Source organism: Thunnus albacares, chromosome 6, assembly GCF_914725855.1.
Source record: "Thunnus albacares chromosome 6, fThuAlb1.1, whole genome shotgun sequence".
Taxonomy (NCBI): Eukaryota; Metazoa; Chordata; class Actinopteri; order Scombriformes; family Scombridae; genus Thunnus; species Thunnus albacares.
The window spans coordinates 31,824,808-31,842,408 of NC_058111.1; the positions used below are offsets into that span (position 1 = coordinate 31,824,808).

Genomic DNA, 17,601 nt, shown 5'->3' on the forward strand with positions numbered 1-17,601 from the left:
TGTTTCTGTCCCGCACAGGCTGGAGTTTTACTGCTTCACTAACGCGTCAGACCTTCAGAGGTTCATCCTCCACTGTGGGGATAAGAAGAGGCGTCTGAATAAATGTCTTCACTGTGGGAGGCCATTTCCATAGCTGGCTGCTCTGGCTGTTTACATTTTCCTCTACACACTGAGGGAAGTGTGTGTGTGTGTGTGTGTGTGTCTGTATGTGTCCCCCCTCTCTCTCTCTCCCCCTCTGCCTGAAGCACCACCATGTGCTCTCTGCTCAGCAAGGGGGAAGGGATGTCGCCATAGCAACAGCGCTCCGCAATTACGAAACATGAAGCTCCTGGAGGGTGTTCAACGAGCTAACTTGTGATGAGCACTTTTCAGCCCGACAATGCCTGAATAAAAAGACAATTCTGCTTTTTAGTCATCTTATTGCTAAATTACCCCCAACACAGAGACACAGTCGAGGTCTGGCCGGGATGCAGAAAAATGTGTTGTGTTTTTTTTTCTCTGCCTATATAGTTTTACCTCATAGGGTTTGGCATAATGAAATGAATTAGATGTCGTGTTGAGTAACATCTATTATTCTAGTGAGAAGAAAAACACATTTTGGCATATCTTTTGGCATAAATTCACACCAGGATGACACGATGTTCCCTTCCAGCTGGTAGAAAAGTCTCCTAAATTTATCACAAGCATTGGTTTCATATATTTAAGCAATAAGTTCAGATTTTTTTCAAGTCAATCTGTGTCACATACACTGACACAGTTTTGGTCGTTATAATTGTTTCTCCCATCAACACTGACTATGAAGAAAACCCCTCCTAGCCTGATTCCATGGTAAGTGATGGGGGGGAAATCCACAGTCCTCAATGTGGGCAAAAATGTATTCCAAAGTCCAGCTGAAGATAATATGAGGCTTCAGCTGTCTGAGTTAGCCAAATCAAGTGCATATGTTCCAAAGTTACAGGCTTTTTGGTGTGAAATTCTCTCTTTGTCCTTCCACAGATGTGTTTCCTTGCTGAGTTATTCCCAATTTCACAGTATGATGTTTTTGTACTAACGGTTATTTCCAATTTCACAGTGTAATTTCTTGTACTAATAGTGTAGCAATACAGAACACACCCACACATACATGAAGGTACATGGGAACAAGATGTGAAGTTAGGAAATAAGGACGTAACAATCTGGGAATCTACAAAGAATTTATATTGTAGATATTTTTTAGTAATTGTCATACTGCAACCTGTAATAACAGAGTAGAGGCTTGTTGGTTAAAATACTTACAGTATAAGTTCCTCAGTAGGTAATACACATACCCGTAATATTAGAACAGATAAACATTACATCAATTATTTTTTAATTTCCAGACTATTACCTTCATATTCCCTAACTTCACATCTTGTTCCCTTTTACCTACATGTATGTATCAGTACATACTCTACCGGTACAAAAATTACACTGTAAATTGGGAACAATTATGCTGTATGTTGCAGGCTGTAATCTAAAGCATTACTGAATTTTTTACAAGGCAAATTACTAAATTATTAAATTCAAGGACTTCTGTAATTTTGTTCATCACTCACAGCAGACATTTTGAGCTAAATGGAAAATGGAATTCAGTCATCATTTATTTTATTATTTACACCTGTGCTTTTCTGACATGTCAAAATGTCTTCTGTGAAAAATGCATATTTTTATAGAACTTACAATAATTTCAAACCTTTTTCATTGATAAAAAAAAATGCATCAGAAATATGAGTATATACAATATGTCTCACAGGACCCTGCCTATTTATCAAGTGACCCCATGTAGGGTCACAACCCCAAAGTTGAGAGACTATAATGACATAATGCTCTGAGTTGCAGCTTTTATAATTCAGCATCACTGGAAATGCAGCATGTCTTCAGGTCAGTGAGGTGTGTCTTCATCATTTAGCGTTCACTAATAAGCAAATTTCACATCACAGCACATGAATTTTCTGTCACATTCATTTCAATTGACAAAAGAAATGTTGGTTCACGAGCACTGATAAGGCTCTGTGCCAGGTGAACTGTTAAATGAACTGCAGTGGGTGTGGAGTCACTCACTGGCATGGATTTGAATTGAAACACCCGCTGTGACTACGTCTCTTTGTCCCACTTTTCAGCCTTTACATTTCTTATTTACAACCTGTACGCGATCATTGACTCAGCCTCTTGGCTGGTTAGCTAGCCGTGTGTGTCCTAATAGGATTATCTGATTGTGGTGGTGCTGGTGGTGGAGTGGGGTCAAGCCTAAGAGGATTGGTGAGATAGAGACTGGCTGGCTTGAAGGCACTGGGGGGTTACTGGGAGTAATGGGAGGAGAGGGGAGGTGCCAGCGGGGCAACGCTGCAGGATTCATTGCTTCATCTGCAGTGTGCTGCTGCACCCATGTGGTGCACTCTGCAACAGCCAGGCCCTCAGTCTGTCTGTACACAGTCTGGTTAAACATAGTGTGCAATATAATGTAATGCACACATATACAGTTATAAACATCAGAAAATACTGTTCAGTATGACCTCTATGTTTGTAAATTAAATACATTTCTGTATATTTTCAGAGGTTATTCCTCCAGTCTGCATCTACAGCATGCATGTGCCAAATTAACATTAATACAATGTGAATTCTACAGTATGTGTTACATATTTCCTGTTAAATGACCCCATGCTGATTTGATTTTGTATTTTTGGTCTTTTTTCATATTGTGAATATTTTTCTCAATCATACATTTCTACTTCTTTCATTCTTTGTTATTTTAAATACAAAGTCAAATTAGATTTAAATACCTTCAGTTTGTTATATTCTTATTTATTCTTATTTATATACATGTTTCCCTTGCACTATCTGCAGCATCTTGCCAGTTACTCCACAGGAGTCATTAAAGTTTAATCTGATCTTGTTTTATCTTGCACTTCTCACTCCCTCCCTCCCTCTCACGCACATTCACCAGAAAAAAATAGACCCCCCACCCCCACCCCACACACACACACACACACACACACACACAAACACACACAAACACATCTCATCCCTCCACTCCCTCAGCTGCACTAATGCCTGATAGGATTGTCGGACCCAGCAGGTGGGAAACGAGACATCCAGTTTCTGGGTCTGTCTAATTACTGGCTCTGGTTGAAGATTCCTGCTTTACAACTCACTGACATATGCTGTCAGGACGCGTCCTAAACTGCACCGCCTGACCTGACCTGCCGCCTACTTCACTGACATGTTGGCCTTCAGCTCTGTGTATTATTATTGTTGTGCATGGAGAGTTCTGGTGTTCTGCTTCAAATCCAGAAACTCTGTCGGAGCAGCTGATGCTGTGACATTCAACGTCAATGGATACAGTTATCAGAGGAGAAAAGAGAGTTCACTGTGTTCATGAATGGAAACACATTGACACACTGATGACATATGACGTATGTTTTTCTGTGATTTTTGCCAAGTTTTATACAATGAAGTCATGATCTGTGACGCCTCTGTTTCATTCCTTCTCTCTGTTTTCTTCCTCCCTAAGCTCCCTTCATTTTCATCTCCTTTCCCATTCCCCACCTCCCCCCCCCCCAAAAAAAACCACACACACACACACACACTCACCTGTAACACCTGGTGGGTTTGTCGTCCACTCTCAGGCATGTTCCTGTTCAGACGGTCCATGTCCACTGGGTTGTCCACGGCTTCCTGCGACACATGAAGATCCTGAGGGAGGAAGTGAGAACACTGTTATTTGTCAGAGAATGAGTGACACAAGGATGATTTCACTCCTGCAGTTCTTAAAATGTCTCACTCTTTCCCAGCCTACAATTTAAAAATGAATTTTTAAGAAATATTCACTGGGATTCCCCCTCCTCACTGTGCCTAGAACACTAATGTGTCAAGGTGTGATTCATGCTGTCAGCACACACACACACACACACACACACAACAGATGGTAGACAGCATTTAGCAACACACTCTGCTGGCCGCTGAGGAAGTAACACACACATACACACACACACACACACACACACACACACACATGCGCGCACATTTAAATCTCTTGGTAGTTGACACATTCACTGGAAATCAGCCACCTTGGCTGCTCTCTTGTCCCTCAGCCTCTATGAAAACACACACACACACAGACACACAGTGCCCAAATCCCACAAATGCCTCCCTTCTTACTCAGTCATTTTTGGGAATTTCCATCAAGTCAGCACTGAAGAAGTGGCTATAAATAATACCCCATGCCTATAATAGTGCACATGTTAAGTGGCCAGATTCTGTTTAAGGGTGAATACATGTGATAAAATGCTTATGCAGTCATTATGTGAGATGTGAGAAGCTTGCAGTTGTGAGGAAACAGAGGAGAAAAAAAAAAGCTTTGAAAACACATAATTACAGCAATCACAGAGAATCAGAGTGTACCCGGAGTCGTTTGCATGTCTAAAATGTTGTGCAGCGGGGATGGAAAATATGGTTCTGATGTACTCTGCCCTCAGGATAACAAAACACTGCTGCAATATCATCATATTTGCTCTCCTGACAGACCCCATGAAATGATATTCAGTGGAGTCAGCTTCAGGCAAGCCTCAAACAGTAAATCACAAAACAGCCAGAAAATAAAAATAAATGTTTAAAAATTCCATCTGTAAAACTCTTTCATGCAATAAGAAACACTTATCTGAGCCAGAGGAGGGAAGAAACTGTTTCCCCCTCAGGTTTCATGCGATCTCTCTTATGAGGAATCCCCCCTCCACCCCACCTTTATTGCCAACCTGTCTCTAAATGTGATCATTACCTTTCTCCAGTTGTCCAAATGCACAGGCTCCATGGCAAAGAGCTGCTCCTGACTCAGTCCTATCAGTGTGAACTTAGTTGGGGAGGACACCTCTGAGACCGCAGAGTGAATTCAGTACAAATTCATCAACGCTGCTCCTTTCCATGAAGCACAAATTGTCTCTTTGTCTTGATCTGTGTCTTTTGTCTCAAGCTACCGGTGCAGCAGTATCCTCTACAAACTCCAATTCAGGAGGTGGACCTGTTGCTGCTTGCTCCACTAAACTAAGACCTACATTCCTGACTGGCAGCACCAAAGACCCAGATAACAGAGAGACATGTGTGCATGTGTGTGTGTGTGTGTGTGTGTGTGTGTGTGTGTGTGTGTGTGTGTGTGTGCGAGAGAGCAGTCATCAAAAGAGAAAAAGGAGAAGAAAGCTCAGAGAGGAAGAGAGGAAGAGAGTGATGAGTGAAAGTATTTGATAAAAAATAAAAATCAGAAATACAGTGGTGAACATGTTGAAGCGGGAAGATGTGTGGTTACATGCAAATGTGCAACAATACCTGATTGAACAAGCCACCATGAATGAACCATGAATAGTATAGTATGAAGTGGTGTTCATGAGAGATGATATTATTTTTTCCTAGAAGAAAGACAAGAATGACTAAAAAGATAAAAATACTTAAAAAAGATGAACTGCATCATCAACCATAAAATATGATATAAAAACATATGTTTTACTAATACAAGACAACTTTTTAATATAACTGGAACAAGCTTAAACAGGTTAATAAGACAGTGGTGTCTGTGGGTTCCTGTGGGCACCACAACAAGCTCATGTGGTCATCAGATATGTATTTCCTATGAGTTATGTCTTTCATTATAATAAAAAAGCAACATTGTAATTAATGAAGTAGTGTACAGTCCTACACAGTTGCAGGCCTACATAGAGGAGAAATCTGGCCATCAACCAACAAAACTCAAGAACAAAAGAACAAAACCTTCAATACAATGACCATCATTACTTGGCAGCTTTCCGAATTCCTACCCCAAGCCCATTGCTTCCTACTGGAAACACAAATCTTTTTAACAGTTCACAACTATATAGTATATATAGTTTTTTGTTGTTTTTAATGCTCAGTAATTTTCTGAAACAGCTGTACTGTAGTTTTTAGCTAATGTTACTAAAACAGCAGGAAAAGGTTTTCAGCTGTGTATTTATATGCAACTGGTGCTCTACAATGCAATGGTTCCCTACCTTTGGGGCTTGTTATCCTTTAAAACAATCCAAATTTAACTCACAACAACTAATCAAAGGTTATGTATTTCTATGAACTGTGAGCAAAGAGGGACTCCTTTTAGAAGCCTGAAGAAGTAAAACTGTCCAGTATTTCACAAGGAAAAAGTAAAGACAAGAAGATAAATGTCCACAACAAAATGGAAAGAAAAAAACAGTTTTATGAAGCAGAACTATGCTTTTCTTCTTCTTTGTTATCTTGTTAAACATCTTGTGACCTCTCAGATTCATTATGTGACCTGAGCCCCTGGTTGGAAACCAGTCCTCTAGTCAAATAAACCACAGTGTGTGTGTTCATCTGAAGGATCATGTCATCCAGTGCAGCAGCGTGGCTCATTGATGTGTTTTTAATAGTTTTTGGACAACGAAGTCTATGACACAGAGGAATAAGATATATCAGACTTTGGATACACACACAATACTTATCAGTGGGATCATTGGTTTTGGTCTGTACATGAGATTTATTGACAATAAAAAAATATATAGAATGTCACCAGATTTATCGTTTAGGATTTCTCTGATAATAACAGCTGAACTCTGAGCTTTATGGGCTGATATCAAACACGTTAATCAAATGACTAGAAGAGCCAAACATGTAGAGATTTTATGATCTAATAAATCTCTAAGATAAGAAGTTAAGATGAAGAAACAGATTAGTCCTGCTGAAAATGCAGAAACTGTAGTTCAGTGTTAGCTAACAGCCTTTCAACCTCAAATTAGCCACAGTAACCCGTAGATGTCTAAGTTAGCTAGTTTGTTAGCTATGTTTAAAGTTCATAAGTGCCCCTTAGCTGTAAGAATGATTTAAAAAGCTATTTGCCATTTTATAGTTTGACAAAAGTCCTCTCTGAAGTTCAATTTATACTAGATCTTCAACTTCCATACTAGTGAGTGTGGGTGTTTGTTCCCACCACATCAAAGCCCATTTCTCTCAGTGTGTGGGGGGACATCAGCAGCTTTCCTTTCTCTCAGATCCAGAAACTCTCACCGGACACACAAAGAACTCTCAATCTCTCTATTTCTTTCCCTCCCTCTCCCTCTCTCCTCTCTCATGCCAGGGCAGAAAGGCTGGCATTGTTTCCTGTTGAGCAGGCATGGATCTCTCCTCACACATGAGGGAATCTTTTTTTTTTTGGTTTTTTTTTTTGATGGGGTTATGAAAGCGAGGGAGGGAGGGTGGCTCACCATTTAGTTGGAATGCAAAAATGTAGAGGCAGGGAGGGAAGGAGGAGGCCTGCCAACTAGATGGAGGATTAAAATGTAGTTCAGATGGGTAGAAATGATGATAGAGAGGAGAGAGAAGATGCTGCAGATAGGTTATTTTCAAAAGCTGATCATTATCATCAAACAGAATTGAAAATGATTTCTCAATTTTACTGAGATCATAAGTCCATTTGCTGTTTAATATCACCGGCTTTTTTATCTGTTAATGTGTTATATTTTAGTATTTAGTTGATCTAAAATCTCAAGTTGAATTTAAAAGTTGCTTTATGACAACATACTGTATATCAATATTGTAGTATAAGTTAATATATTGGGTAAGATTTTATCCATATTGCCCACTTGTACCCCACAATAAAAAAGTGTTCAGCAAGACCAACGATATATTGAAATGTTTTACTAGTGTAGTGGGACTAAAAATTGAAAGTTAGTCTCGCCAGTGGACAGGCCATAGAGTGATAAAGATTAAACTGGTTTACCTACTTGGGAACAAGAATTTGCTCAGCAAATTTTTTGCATTGTTTCTAAATTATCACATATCTCTCAAACTAGACATTTTGTCCTGATGGCCGTGTTAGAGGAATAATCCAAATGAAAAAGGTTCATCCTCAGGGGATCATGAATATCCACATTAGCTATTCATGGAAATCTAGTCTAGTTCTTGAGATATGGGCCAATTCCTGGATCAAGGATGTACAGTATGTCAAAATGATGAGTTAAGTAGATTTACCAATAGCTGGGTATTCCACATTCATGATCAATCATAGTATGGCCTTATTAAATGCATTACTTTACACTAGTCTGATTTTACTGTAGAATTCAACAGAGAAGAACATGGAAAGGGAAGATCTAGGGAGGTAAAGTGTGTCTGTAGGCCTGTGTAGAGGAGTTTAGTTGTGTAGTTCAGCTTCTTGTCCAGCAGCAGTCAATCCTCTGGGACAAACAAACTGGTCATTTAAACAGGATGGGAGCCATCTCAGTGAATGTGGAGATAATCAGGAATGTGAAGACAGAGAAAAGGATGCATCGCTTCACAAGCTGTTTGTCTGAGGAAAGCATCCATCTACCATGTGTTTGTAGTCAGCCTGATGTGTTGGTGGAGTGTTATGCTGCTGTTCATACCATTGACTGTATGGTTCATACGTTCACCATTAACCTGTACTCTCTGCTGTGTGAAGCAACAGTTGTGCTTTTTTTTTTTTTTTACTGTTTTTCTAAGAGAAAAGACATCTTTGCCCAGTCCACACATCCTGAAAAAAACATACATTTACTGATCAAACAAGTCACGTTCCCCAGAAAGATCCTAAAAGTTTCATCTTTTCATCTTATCTGCTTACTGGACTAAGTGGAGACCACATGCACGGACTCTTGCCAGCACTCGAGGCAGACTTTGAATGAGTGAAGTGAATTTACGGGATATGTTGAATACAATCATCCTCTGTAAAACATTTTGTAACTACGGTTTTGAAAAGTGCTATATAATTAAAGATAACTTATTTACTTAGTTACACTTACTACAGTGGTCAGATATGATGGGACATGAAGGACTGAAATGGACACGTTTCTACCTGACAGATCAAACTACCAGTAGAGTTTAGGATTTCAATCCTTAAATCAGAGTTTTATGTAATTTAACAGACACTCCTACCATGCTGTTACAGACTTTGCACGTTTGATCATGTGATCAAATTAATTTGGCATGAGACGCACTTTATATCCACAGGCAAGACGCCGCTGAAGAGACGCTGAAGTGGTGGAAACAGCGATGAGGATGTAAATGAATGGAGGGGAAGGCGGTGTTCCAGCCTTGTAGGTGTGTCACAGACTTCTGAGCAAACACACCTGGCTGCTTTATGGAAGTCCAGCGGACAACGGTCTGAGTGCAAATAAAGACAAAGTATACATCAGTGTAAAGACTGCAGAGACACCGGAAAAACATCGAGTAACTGTCTTGTCTTTAGCCCGATAAGCAAACACAGAGCTCTGCAGCCTGTATGTCTGTATGTTGGAGGCGGTCTTCTCATAATCTAACCTCACACCTTCACACTGTGTTTTTGCCCCATTGTTGTCAAGTCAAGATTATTTATGAAGCACATTTAAAAACAACTAGAGTTGTCCAAAGTGTTGTACAAATTACAATAAAAGGCTCAACAGTAGCAACAAGGCACTAATAAAAGACTAGTTAGTTGGTTTCATCATTTCCCAAAAGCATCTTAAGACTAACATGATCATAAAATCCATTTTAGGAACCTTTTCAAGCTTAAGAGGTGTTTCCCAAAAGCATTGTAACAAAACGCTCTTAGAAATGATCAGAGATAAGTGACTCCTACCCACTCATAGGAGGCCAAGAGCATCTTAAGAAGCAAAAACTACTACAGGAGGAACCAAAAACTACATGTTTCACTTAAGTTTTTCATTGTTTTCATACATTTTTAAGTCAATACTTTTATTGTTAACATCGTCAACATATCATGTTCTTTGTTAAGTGATGTTTGGTGTAAAATGAGGATTGATGATGTTTAAATTAGAGCGTAAAACTATCATGCACACAAAATTTAATTCAACAAGTGATCTGCCAGTTTGTGTCATCACCGTCCTCCTCGCCCTGTTCTTGCATGATAGCCTGACCTCCACCCAACAACATGTATTATATAAAGACTGACATTGTTTACTGTACATGAAGCTTCGTTTTCATACTGAACGATATGCAGCGTTACTTGAATTCAGCATCACCTTCAGCACCACAGACAGATGACCTTAAGAAGCTCTTAAAGGTGTGCATGTGCACTGGTTCTTAAGTTCAGCTTTGGAAAACGTGTAGAAATTTAAGAGCGTTCGTAGAAAACACTCTAAGATCGATCGTTATCAGGAAACGAGGCCCTGGTCTGAACTGTCAGCCATCTTTGTTTGGTTAGCAAAAGTAAAAGCTAACACTGGCAGTGATATGCTATGTAAAAAAACACTGCTTTGTTAAAATGTTAGTGTATCAGATATTGGAATCTGATATTAAGACCAACTCAACAAACAACGATATCTACTGTGTGGGTTAATCTGAGCAAAACATCAGTGTATAATCTCTGCTCTTCTGTTAGCTCAGCTAGCAGCTAACATCTCCCTGTTTATCACCACTATAACTGTGACACTTTACATATTACATCGCTGGTCACATATAGACATAATATTAGGTTACGTATTAGAGCTTATGTTCTTTGTCCTTTCTTTATGTTTACTGATAAACTGGTGGTAACATGGCTAACAACACACAGCTGTAAGTATTTGACATATGAGTGATAAACCAGGCAGTGTGTGATAGTGAGCAGCTTGAAACTTACAAAAATACCATAAGAAACAACCGTTACTGTGTGTTTTTGTTCTGTGTATGACCAAAAATGTAATAATTTTCTCAATTTGTATGGTTACTAAAAGTAGCAGAGACTTAATATTTAGCTTTAGCTGAACTTTTCTTCACATAATTTGTTTTTGTTCTTTATCACTTACATTGGAATCACATTAAAGGAATCTCTTTGCGGTCAGTATGGACAAAAGGAACAATTACAGCAACCAAAACTATGGGGAAGTTAAAATTGATTTGACAGTCAGACTTGAAAAAAGTTGAAACTATCCTTTAATACAGTAACCCCTCAATAGGGGCCTCCATGTAGTATGCATTTAAACAAGTGTTGATGTGTGGTGGATGTTACGGACAGAGAGACGAGCATCACTGACAGCTGAGAGCAGATGATGAAGGAGGAATAGAAGGGCAGATACTTTACTCCCTGGTTCTATCTTGTGCAGCCAGCTGCCGCCACACAGCTCTGCTCTGGTCTCCTGATAGTGCGGCCTGTTGGATAATCTTCCCTCTGCAGGGATATCCCACCACATTTCTCTCTGTCTGTCTATCTTGCTTCGTTAGTCTCTCTCTTCATAATTCTTCTTTCTTATCATTTACACGCCCTCGATCCATCTCTGGCTGCATTCTCTCTGACCTTGGAGTTTCTTTTTAGACACACACAGTTGTACTTCCATCCTTGTGAGGACCCTCATTGACATAATGCATTCACTAACTTTAACCATCACAACTAAATGCATAACCCCAACCCTTGCCCTAAACTGAACCCGAACCTAATTCTAACCTTAACATTAAAAGCAAGTGTTAACCCTCAAAAAACCCCTTAAAATTTTTTTTGAAATTTTTTGAGCGGTTGATATGAGGCAAAAATTCAGGTAAATGTGTGAAAATTGCACAAAGTGTTGTTGCCATATCAATAATACAGAATCAGAGACACATGAAGGTTTCTCTCATGGCCATCATTGACTTCACAGCGTCCTCTGCTCAGAAAACTGACAGTGGAAGATAGATTTTTGCCAGTTGAAGGAGTCTGCTGTCTGCATGCTGCAGTGTTACTTTGTTTTTCTCTGCTGGATGCAGCCATAGACAAATGACACATTCTGGTTTTAGAAACAAACCACAGATATGCAGTAAACTTTTGCCGTGGGAAGAAGGGTGGAGCCACAATTTACGCTTCTTTTTGGACCAGACTGCCAACTGTACATGCTATATATACACATCTCCAAATCATAGGAGGTAAGTTATGTAAAATCTTGCTGTTTTTGTGGCACAACATTTTTAAATCACTCCATTCCAGCTGTAAAATTCTCCAAGACAAGTGGCTCTTTCAGATGTATTTATACAGATCATCTGAGTGTTTTAAACTAATATGATGAGATGAGGTAACTGATTTGGATGCAACATCATAACAACAATGACAAGATAGTTAAACATCTGAAAACTTCAACATAAATTATACAAGTCTGCCTTTGTGGAACACACAGGCAGCCAGGCAAAAAGTGATTTTATGGCAGTGAGGAGGCGGCTGTGCAGCTCATACACAACACACTGTATATGAAACCACAGTCTGACAACACCCAGCAGACAGCCTTCATCTGCTCACAACTACAAACACACAGACCCTCATGCTTTGATCATACTGAGATCTTTGAACAGTCTCCTCCACACAGAGTTATCCCTGAAAAAGTCATTCTAAATGTTATATACCTCAATTTATGTATGTATGCACTCAATACAGAAAACCTCCTCACCCAGAAATGCTATCAGGTGACATCAGCACACACATGTTTACCAACTAGGCTCATTCATATGTCCACATCTGTAACTCTACATCTGTCTCTAGTCTGTCTTTGGCTGACCGTTGCTTCATCTTGCTGGACATGAGTACACATTCATGACCTCTGACTCTTCACACTGGTCAAGGAATTTCCTGAATTTCATGCAATGTTTTAGAGATATATCAAGAATAAGGACATCCAGATGTATACCAATAAGGAGGAATTATAAAATATAAACATTTTAGACATAATTCTGACTTTGAAAAGTCTTTGTAGTCCTGTGGATCCTTAGAGCAGTTACATTTTGGTGGGACACACAGGAAGAAGTCCATCTATGGAAGTTTGGGTGGGACAAAGTCTTGTCTGTCTGCAGTTATTTCTCAACTATTTCTTACAACTTCACTTATGGCTGTCTGCACGCACATCACTGCCCCAGTGGTGGCTTACAAACCCAAACCTTAACATAGCATTACCAGCTTTATAAGACGATCATGAATAGCTTTGGTTGGTGGCGTCCTCAGTTGTGGTGTCATGGTTTGAGGAGATATCTGTTACAAAAACAACAGCATTCTCTTTTACGAGCTTTAACAACTCATCGTGTTGCAAATCCATCAAATAATGTGTCAGGAAGTTGTTATTTTGACCGACGTTTTGAGAAATATGAGATAAAAGTGAAGTTAGTGGTAGTTTCACACAAACATGAGCAAAAATCGGTTATATGTGCTTTTAATTCCTCTTTAAAAGGTTATGTCATTACATAACTTGCAACAGTTTGATACTATTTATGTATTTGGGAATATCACCTACCAAACCTTTGTGATAATCTTATTTTTGTACAGAGGCACATATCCAGACTCACAGCAAAAGAGTGTGCAAGCAACAGGATGAAGCATGTGACAGACAGAGGAAGAAGATGACATACAGAGAGGCTTCATCCAGCAGTCTGAGTGTCACTATATGTAGACTTCCTGTGCATCGAGCTGAGCCAGGGACTGTTTCCTGTAAGTGACACAGGCAAAGGTCAGGGTCAGCCCCTGCTGTGGGACAGGACTGACCTGATGTCTGTTATTATCACATCTGCTCAGATGTCTAAAGTGCAGTTGTTATATTTGCTGAGTAGCAGGTGGTGGGACTGGTAGCAAATAATAAAAAAAAGATTTTAAAAAATTACCTCCAGTTGATAATTATAGCTTTCCTCTTATCTTCAAAATACAGTCAACATACATGAATCAGTATCAGTTTGATACTAGTTTAATGTAATACACATTTATTTTTCTCATGACGGTTCTTCAGTCTAAATAGACGCGATAAACGGATGCAGTTTAAATTGACTTAAAGCTGCACTAATCAATATTTTTATACTAACAATGGATCAAATTACAATGTGTATTGTGTAACTCCTAGTGTTTAACGAAAAGAGAATTATTATTCAACTCTGCATTTCATCTCAACTCTATGGAGCCTTTTAGTCTACTTTGGGTCATTGTTTTGGTTTTCCAGCCCACTCATGTTGCTCTTATCAACCTTGTTTCTAGCAGCAACAGGCAGTTCTTTTCAGTGAAAAAGCTCTGATAAACCCACTGTGCGCCACCTGCCCTAACTGCAGACAGATGAGGTTAACTACTAGCTGGTGAACACAGTGGAGCATTTAGCAGCTAAACAGCCAGATGTTTTTCTCAGGGGTCGGTGGAGACCAAACTAGAGCTAAAAGTAAAGTAAGTGGCCAAAAATACTATTGCAAATGAATGTAATGTAGCTCCATGTCTGCTGGATGTGTAGATATGTGAATGTTTGCTAACATGTTAACCAGAACAACTTTATCATGTTGTTCCGGTGCTCAAAGATGGCCAAAAAAAAGAAAATGCACCTTTAAATTTGAATTAGGGTACTAACTACTGTTTCACTGTATGACGTTATGACGAGTCTGAGTTTTAAGCAAACGCCATCTGACAAGAAAAGCTCCTTGGCGGCCGTCAATTCATTGGTCAGAAATTTGGTGCAGGAAAGGATTTATTTTGGCTATGCTCTGTTTTTAAATGAGATTTGGTTTGGAAGCACACTGACAAACCAGCCTGTCAGCATGGTCTTGTTCCAATCAATGAATTATGTGCTGACATGAAAACAGGAGACAAATGCTCCAAGGTTCTAGATAAATGTTTGAGACAAAACGTGTTCTGACGCCACGTTCAGAACAATTCTTTTAAAAATGTTATTCATATTTGTTGGTTGGAATTATGAATCACATTTTGTTCTGAATGATTGCTTCTACACAGTATAGTATTTTTACACAGATAAGAGTAAGGCTAACCAGCACACATTAAAATGTAAATCTATGCTCAGTGAGATAGCAGCGTACCCCTCATAGCCTGATAGCATGAGTAAACACAGATTCATTACTCTGGCATGAAAACACTGTGCATTGGAGAGACGCCATTATCAGCAGGCAGCTAAACACACCAGCTGCCCCGTCTTTGTGTCTTGTGCAGACACAAAGTGGTATAAACACACACAAACAAACACACTGTGCACACTGGAGTGGCAGCAGTTACAGACATGCTGCTTGAATCCAAGGATTGAATGGGAAAATATAGGTGAGCAAAGTGAATAAATAACCTCTCCACCGTCCTCAGTGACTACTGTTGAGATGTCCATGAGCAAGACAAGATTAAACTTCTGTGGTCGTACTGGGCTGAAAAATAGCTCTGCTGACTTTCCTCAGATGAATACAGGTTCCAGTACAAATACACAGGTAAACAGGGCAAATAGGTTGACATTAGAGCCTGGCTGGCTATAAGTTGTAGTGTAGTGTTTGCCTGCTTTGTCATCAAAGCTGTGAAATCACTGGCAGCAGAGATGTGTGAAACTGCAGCACAGCAGCTCTGAGGATCAGAGGGCCCGTCATTATTAGATTATTGTCTTCAGTGACAGTAGAAATTACACCTCAAAGCCTCTATGAAAGAATACTTGTTGTCATTATTCAAACCATTGTAATCCAACACAGCAAAGTGGTAACTTTGACTAAGACACAGAGCTGGAGCCATAAGCAGAGATGACTCAGTTTTTCTCTGGCTGTCTCTGCCCTCAAGAGAATGAGTGGAAACAGTTGTAAAATAAATTTTTTGACATGTTGAAAAGAAGAACTTTTTTTACAGAAAATTAATTACATTTTTTGATTTATTGCAACCACTCTACTCTGACCTTTAGTTGCTGTGTTGCTGCTAGTTGGTGTTAAAGGAATACTCCACTGTAATTCTGTCTTTTTTGAGTGTCAAATATTCCTTGTCGGGTTGCAGTGTGGCATGCTGAGGCCTTGTGGTGGAACAACAACTCACTGAGAAACTTTAAGATGTTTTTTTTCTTCCTTTCATTTATCACCTATCTGATGATTGGGTGGCGCGTTCCTTAAATTCCACTGCGCTGAAGCTATTCAATCTACTGAAACATGTCCTAACTCCAGTCCAACACTAACAATCATTGTGAGTGTGCTGGCATGACAACGCTCAGAGCCAAAGACTAATACGTTTGACAAACGGATAAGGATGAAGGTGATGAAGACCAGCTTTAAAACATGATCAGTGACAGCATGAATGTATTGTTTTTTCCTCTGTTAGGAGAGACCAGCTGAAATATGACCACTGCATGAATAGTTTCCTTAGTGTGCCAAAATTGTACTCTAAAGACAGATCTGGATTCAGGCTGTGTTTGCCTTCACCAAGAAACAAATGATTGAGTACACTCCTGCTAATGACACTACAACTGGCCAATTTAGGTCCAGGACTCCTAAATCAAAAAGCTGACTTAAAGCCAATGCTTACGTGTTGCTGTGGTTCCCTTAATGGCCACAAGATGTTGCATCCAAGAAAAACTGACGATACAGTAGTCTCTTCAGAGAGTCCAAGGTCTCTCTTAAAATACAATTTCTGTAGTAGTTTAGCCATGCTAGCAGGGTGCTCTATGGATGGCAAGCTGATCTGTCAGTTGGTTGGTCACCCACTTTGGTCCAGACTGAAATATCTCTGCACTATTGGATGCATTTCCATGTCATTACTTTTATCAGCCCATAGAGAATCATCACCCATCTCTGCAGAGTGTTTTAGCACCTTTCAGCTCATTGTTTTGGTATAGCTCATAACTTTATTGTTTTGGTTCAGTCTCATTGTTCTCATAATTCTCAACTGTTTTCAGTTGGTGAAGCTCTGATGGACCTGCTGTTCACTACCTACCTAGCGCCAAACATCCCAGACCTGAGACTGTATAGCAGCTAGCATAGTGGAGTCTGTAGCGAGAAAAAGAGTCATGTAATTTTCTCAGAAGTTAGAGGACACCGTAACAGAACTAAAAAAAGAGTGAATGTGACCCCAAACACAACTCCAAATGAATACTACTGTTTCTCTGTGTCCCATGGATGTGTAAACAGACAACTGTTCGCTAACATGTTAGCTTGTAACATGTAGCTTTAATATCTCAGTTCACTGGATATTTTCTGATGTGTTCTGGATGCAATTTTGAGGATTATTGTTCTATTAAACAGATATTATAGCTCAAACTTGAGTACGTTTTGGGGGTCTGTCTGCTTGATTGACAGGCGTCTCAGCTTTTCACACTCAGCTGTTGCGATTGGTAGCTGCTTGCTTGTTGCACCTCAGCTCCACCAAGGCTTCAAAGCATCTCGTCAGAAATTTTTGTTTGAAATTACAGAGGTTATGTCCATCACAAATACAGATGCATGATCTGCTCAGTGACCAGTGCATCAACTACTAGAGCCTCCACAGTTCTTTTGCTGGCTCATCATTCAGACATCATAAAGTAATAAAGACTAAAACAGCTGGACAGCAGTAGTCAGAGTAAATGTCACGTGTCACTTTCTCCTCTTGAGCTGATAGACCACACAGTGAAACCAGTGGGAGTGAGCGACTGGGAATGTGGTATTCCAGTGCTATTCCATTGCTCAGGGGTTCCGTTGACTTTTGGCTCAGTGTTGCCCAAAGACGTGGAGCTGGACCGGCATTCCAGCCTTGCGGGGACAAAGAGGCTCTTTCAACAGCAGTAATCCTCTGGAGGAGGAGTGGGAACGTTGCTGGCCTGCTGCTGCATACTGGACTACATGACCCACACTAAAGTTCACACACTGCGTGACCACAACACACGGGGACAGGACCCTGCATTATACTGAATGGGGTTCCTA

General features: G+C 39.9%; 1 protein-coding gene across 16 annotated transcripts in view; it reads right to left on the reverse strand.

The window, feature by feature from the left end:
* phldb1b (pleckstrin homology-like domain, family B, member 1b) overlaps nucleotides 1-17,601 on the reverse strand; it is a 106,030-nt gene that overhangs the window by 82,306 nt on the left and 6,123 nt on the right. For 4 of the 16 annotated variants that reach the window (XM_044354696.1, XM_044354685.1, XM_044354687.1 and 1 more), the window contains exons 1-2: nucleotides 4,793-5,029; nucleotides 3,610-3,711 (exon numbers count right to left, since the gene is read on the reverse strand). In XM_044354696.1, the coding sequence (XP_044210631.1) occupies nucleotides 3,610-3,711; nucleotides 4,793-4,825 (135 nt within the window). In that variant the 5' untranslated portion in view covers nucleotides 4,826-5,029. Of the gene's footprint in view, nucleotides 1-3,609; nucleotides 3,712-4,792; nucleotides 5,033-17,601 lie in introns of those variants that run through there. The other 12 variants (XM_044354697.1, XM_044354691.1, XM_044354684.1 and 9 more) reach the window with 8 other exon arrangements.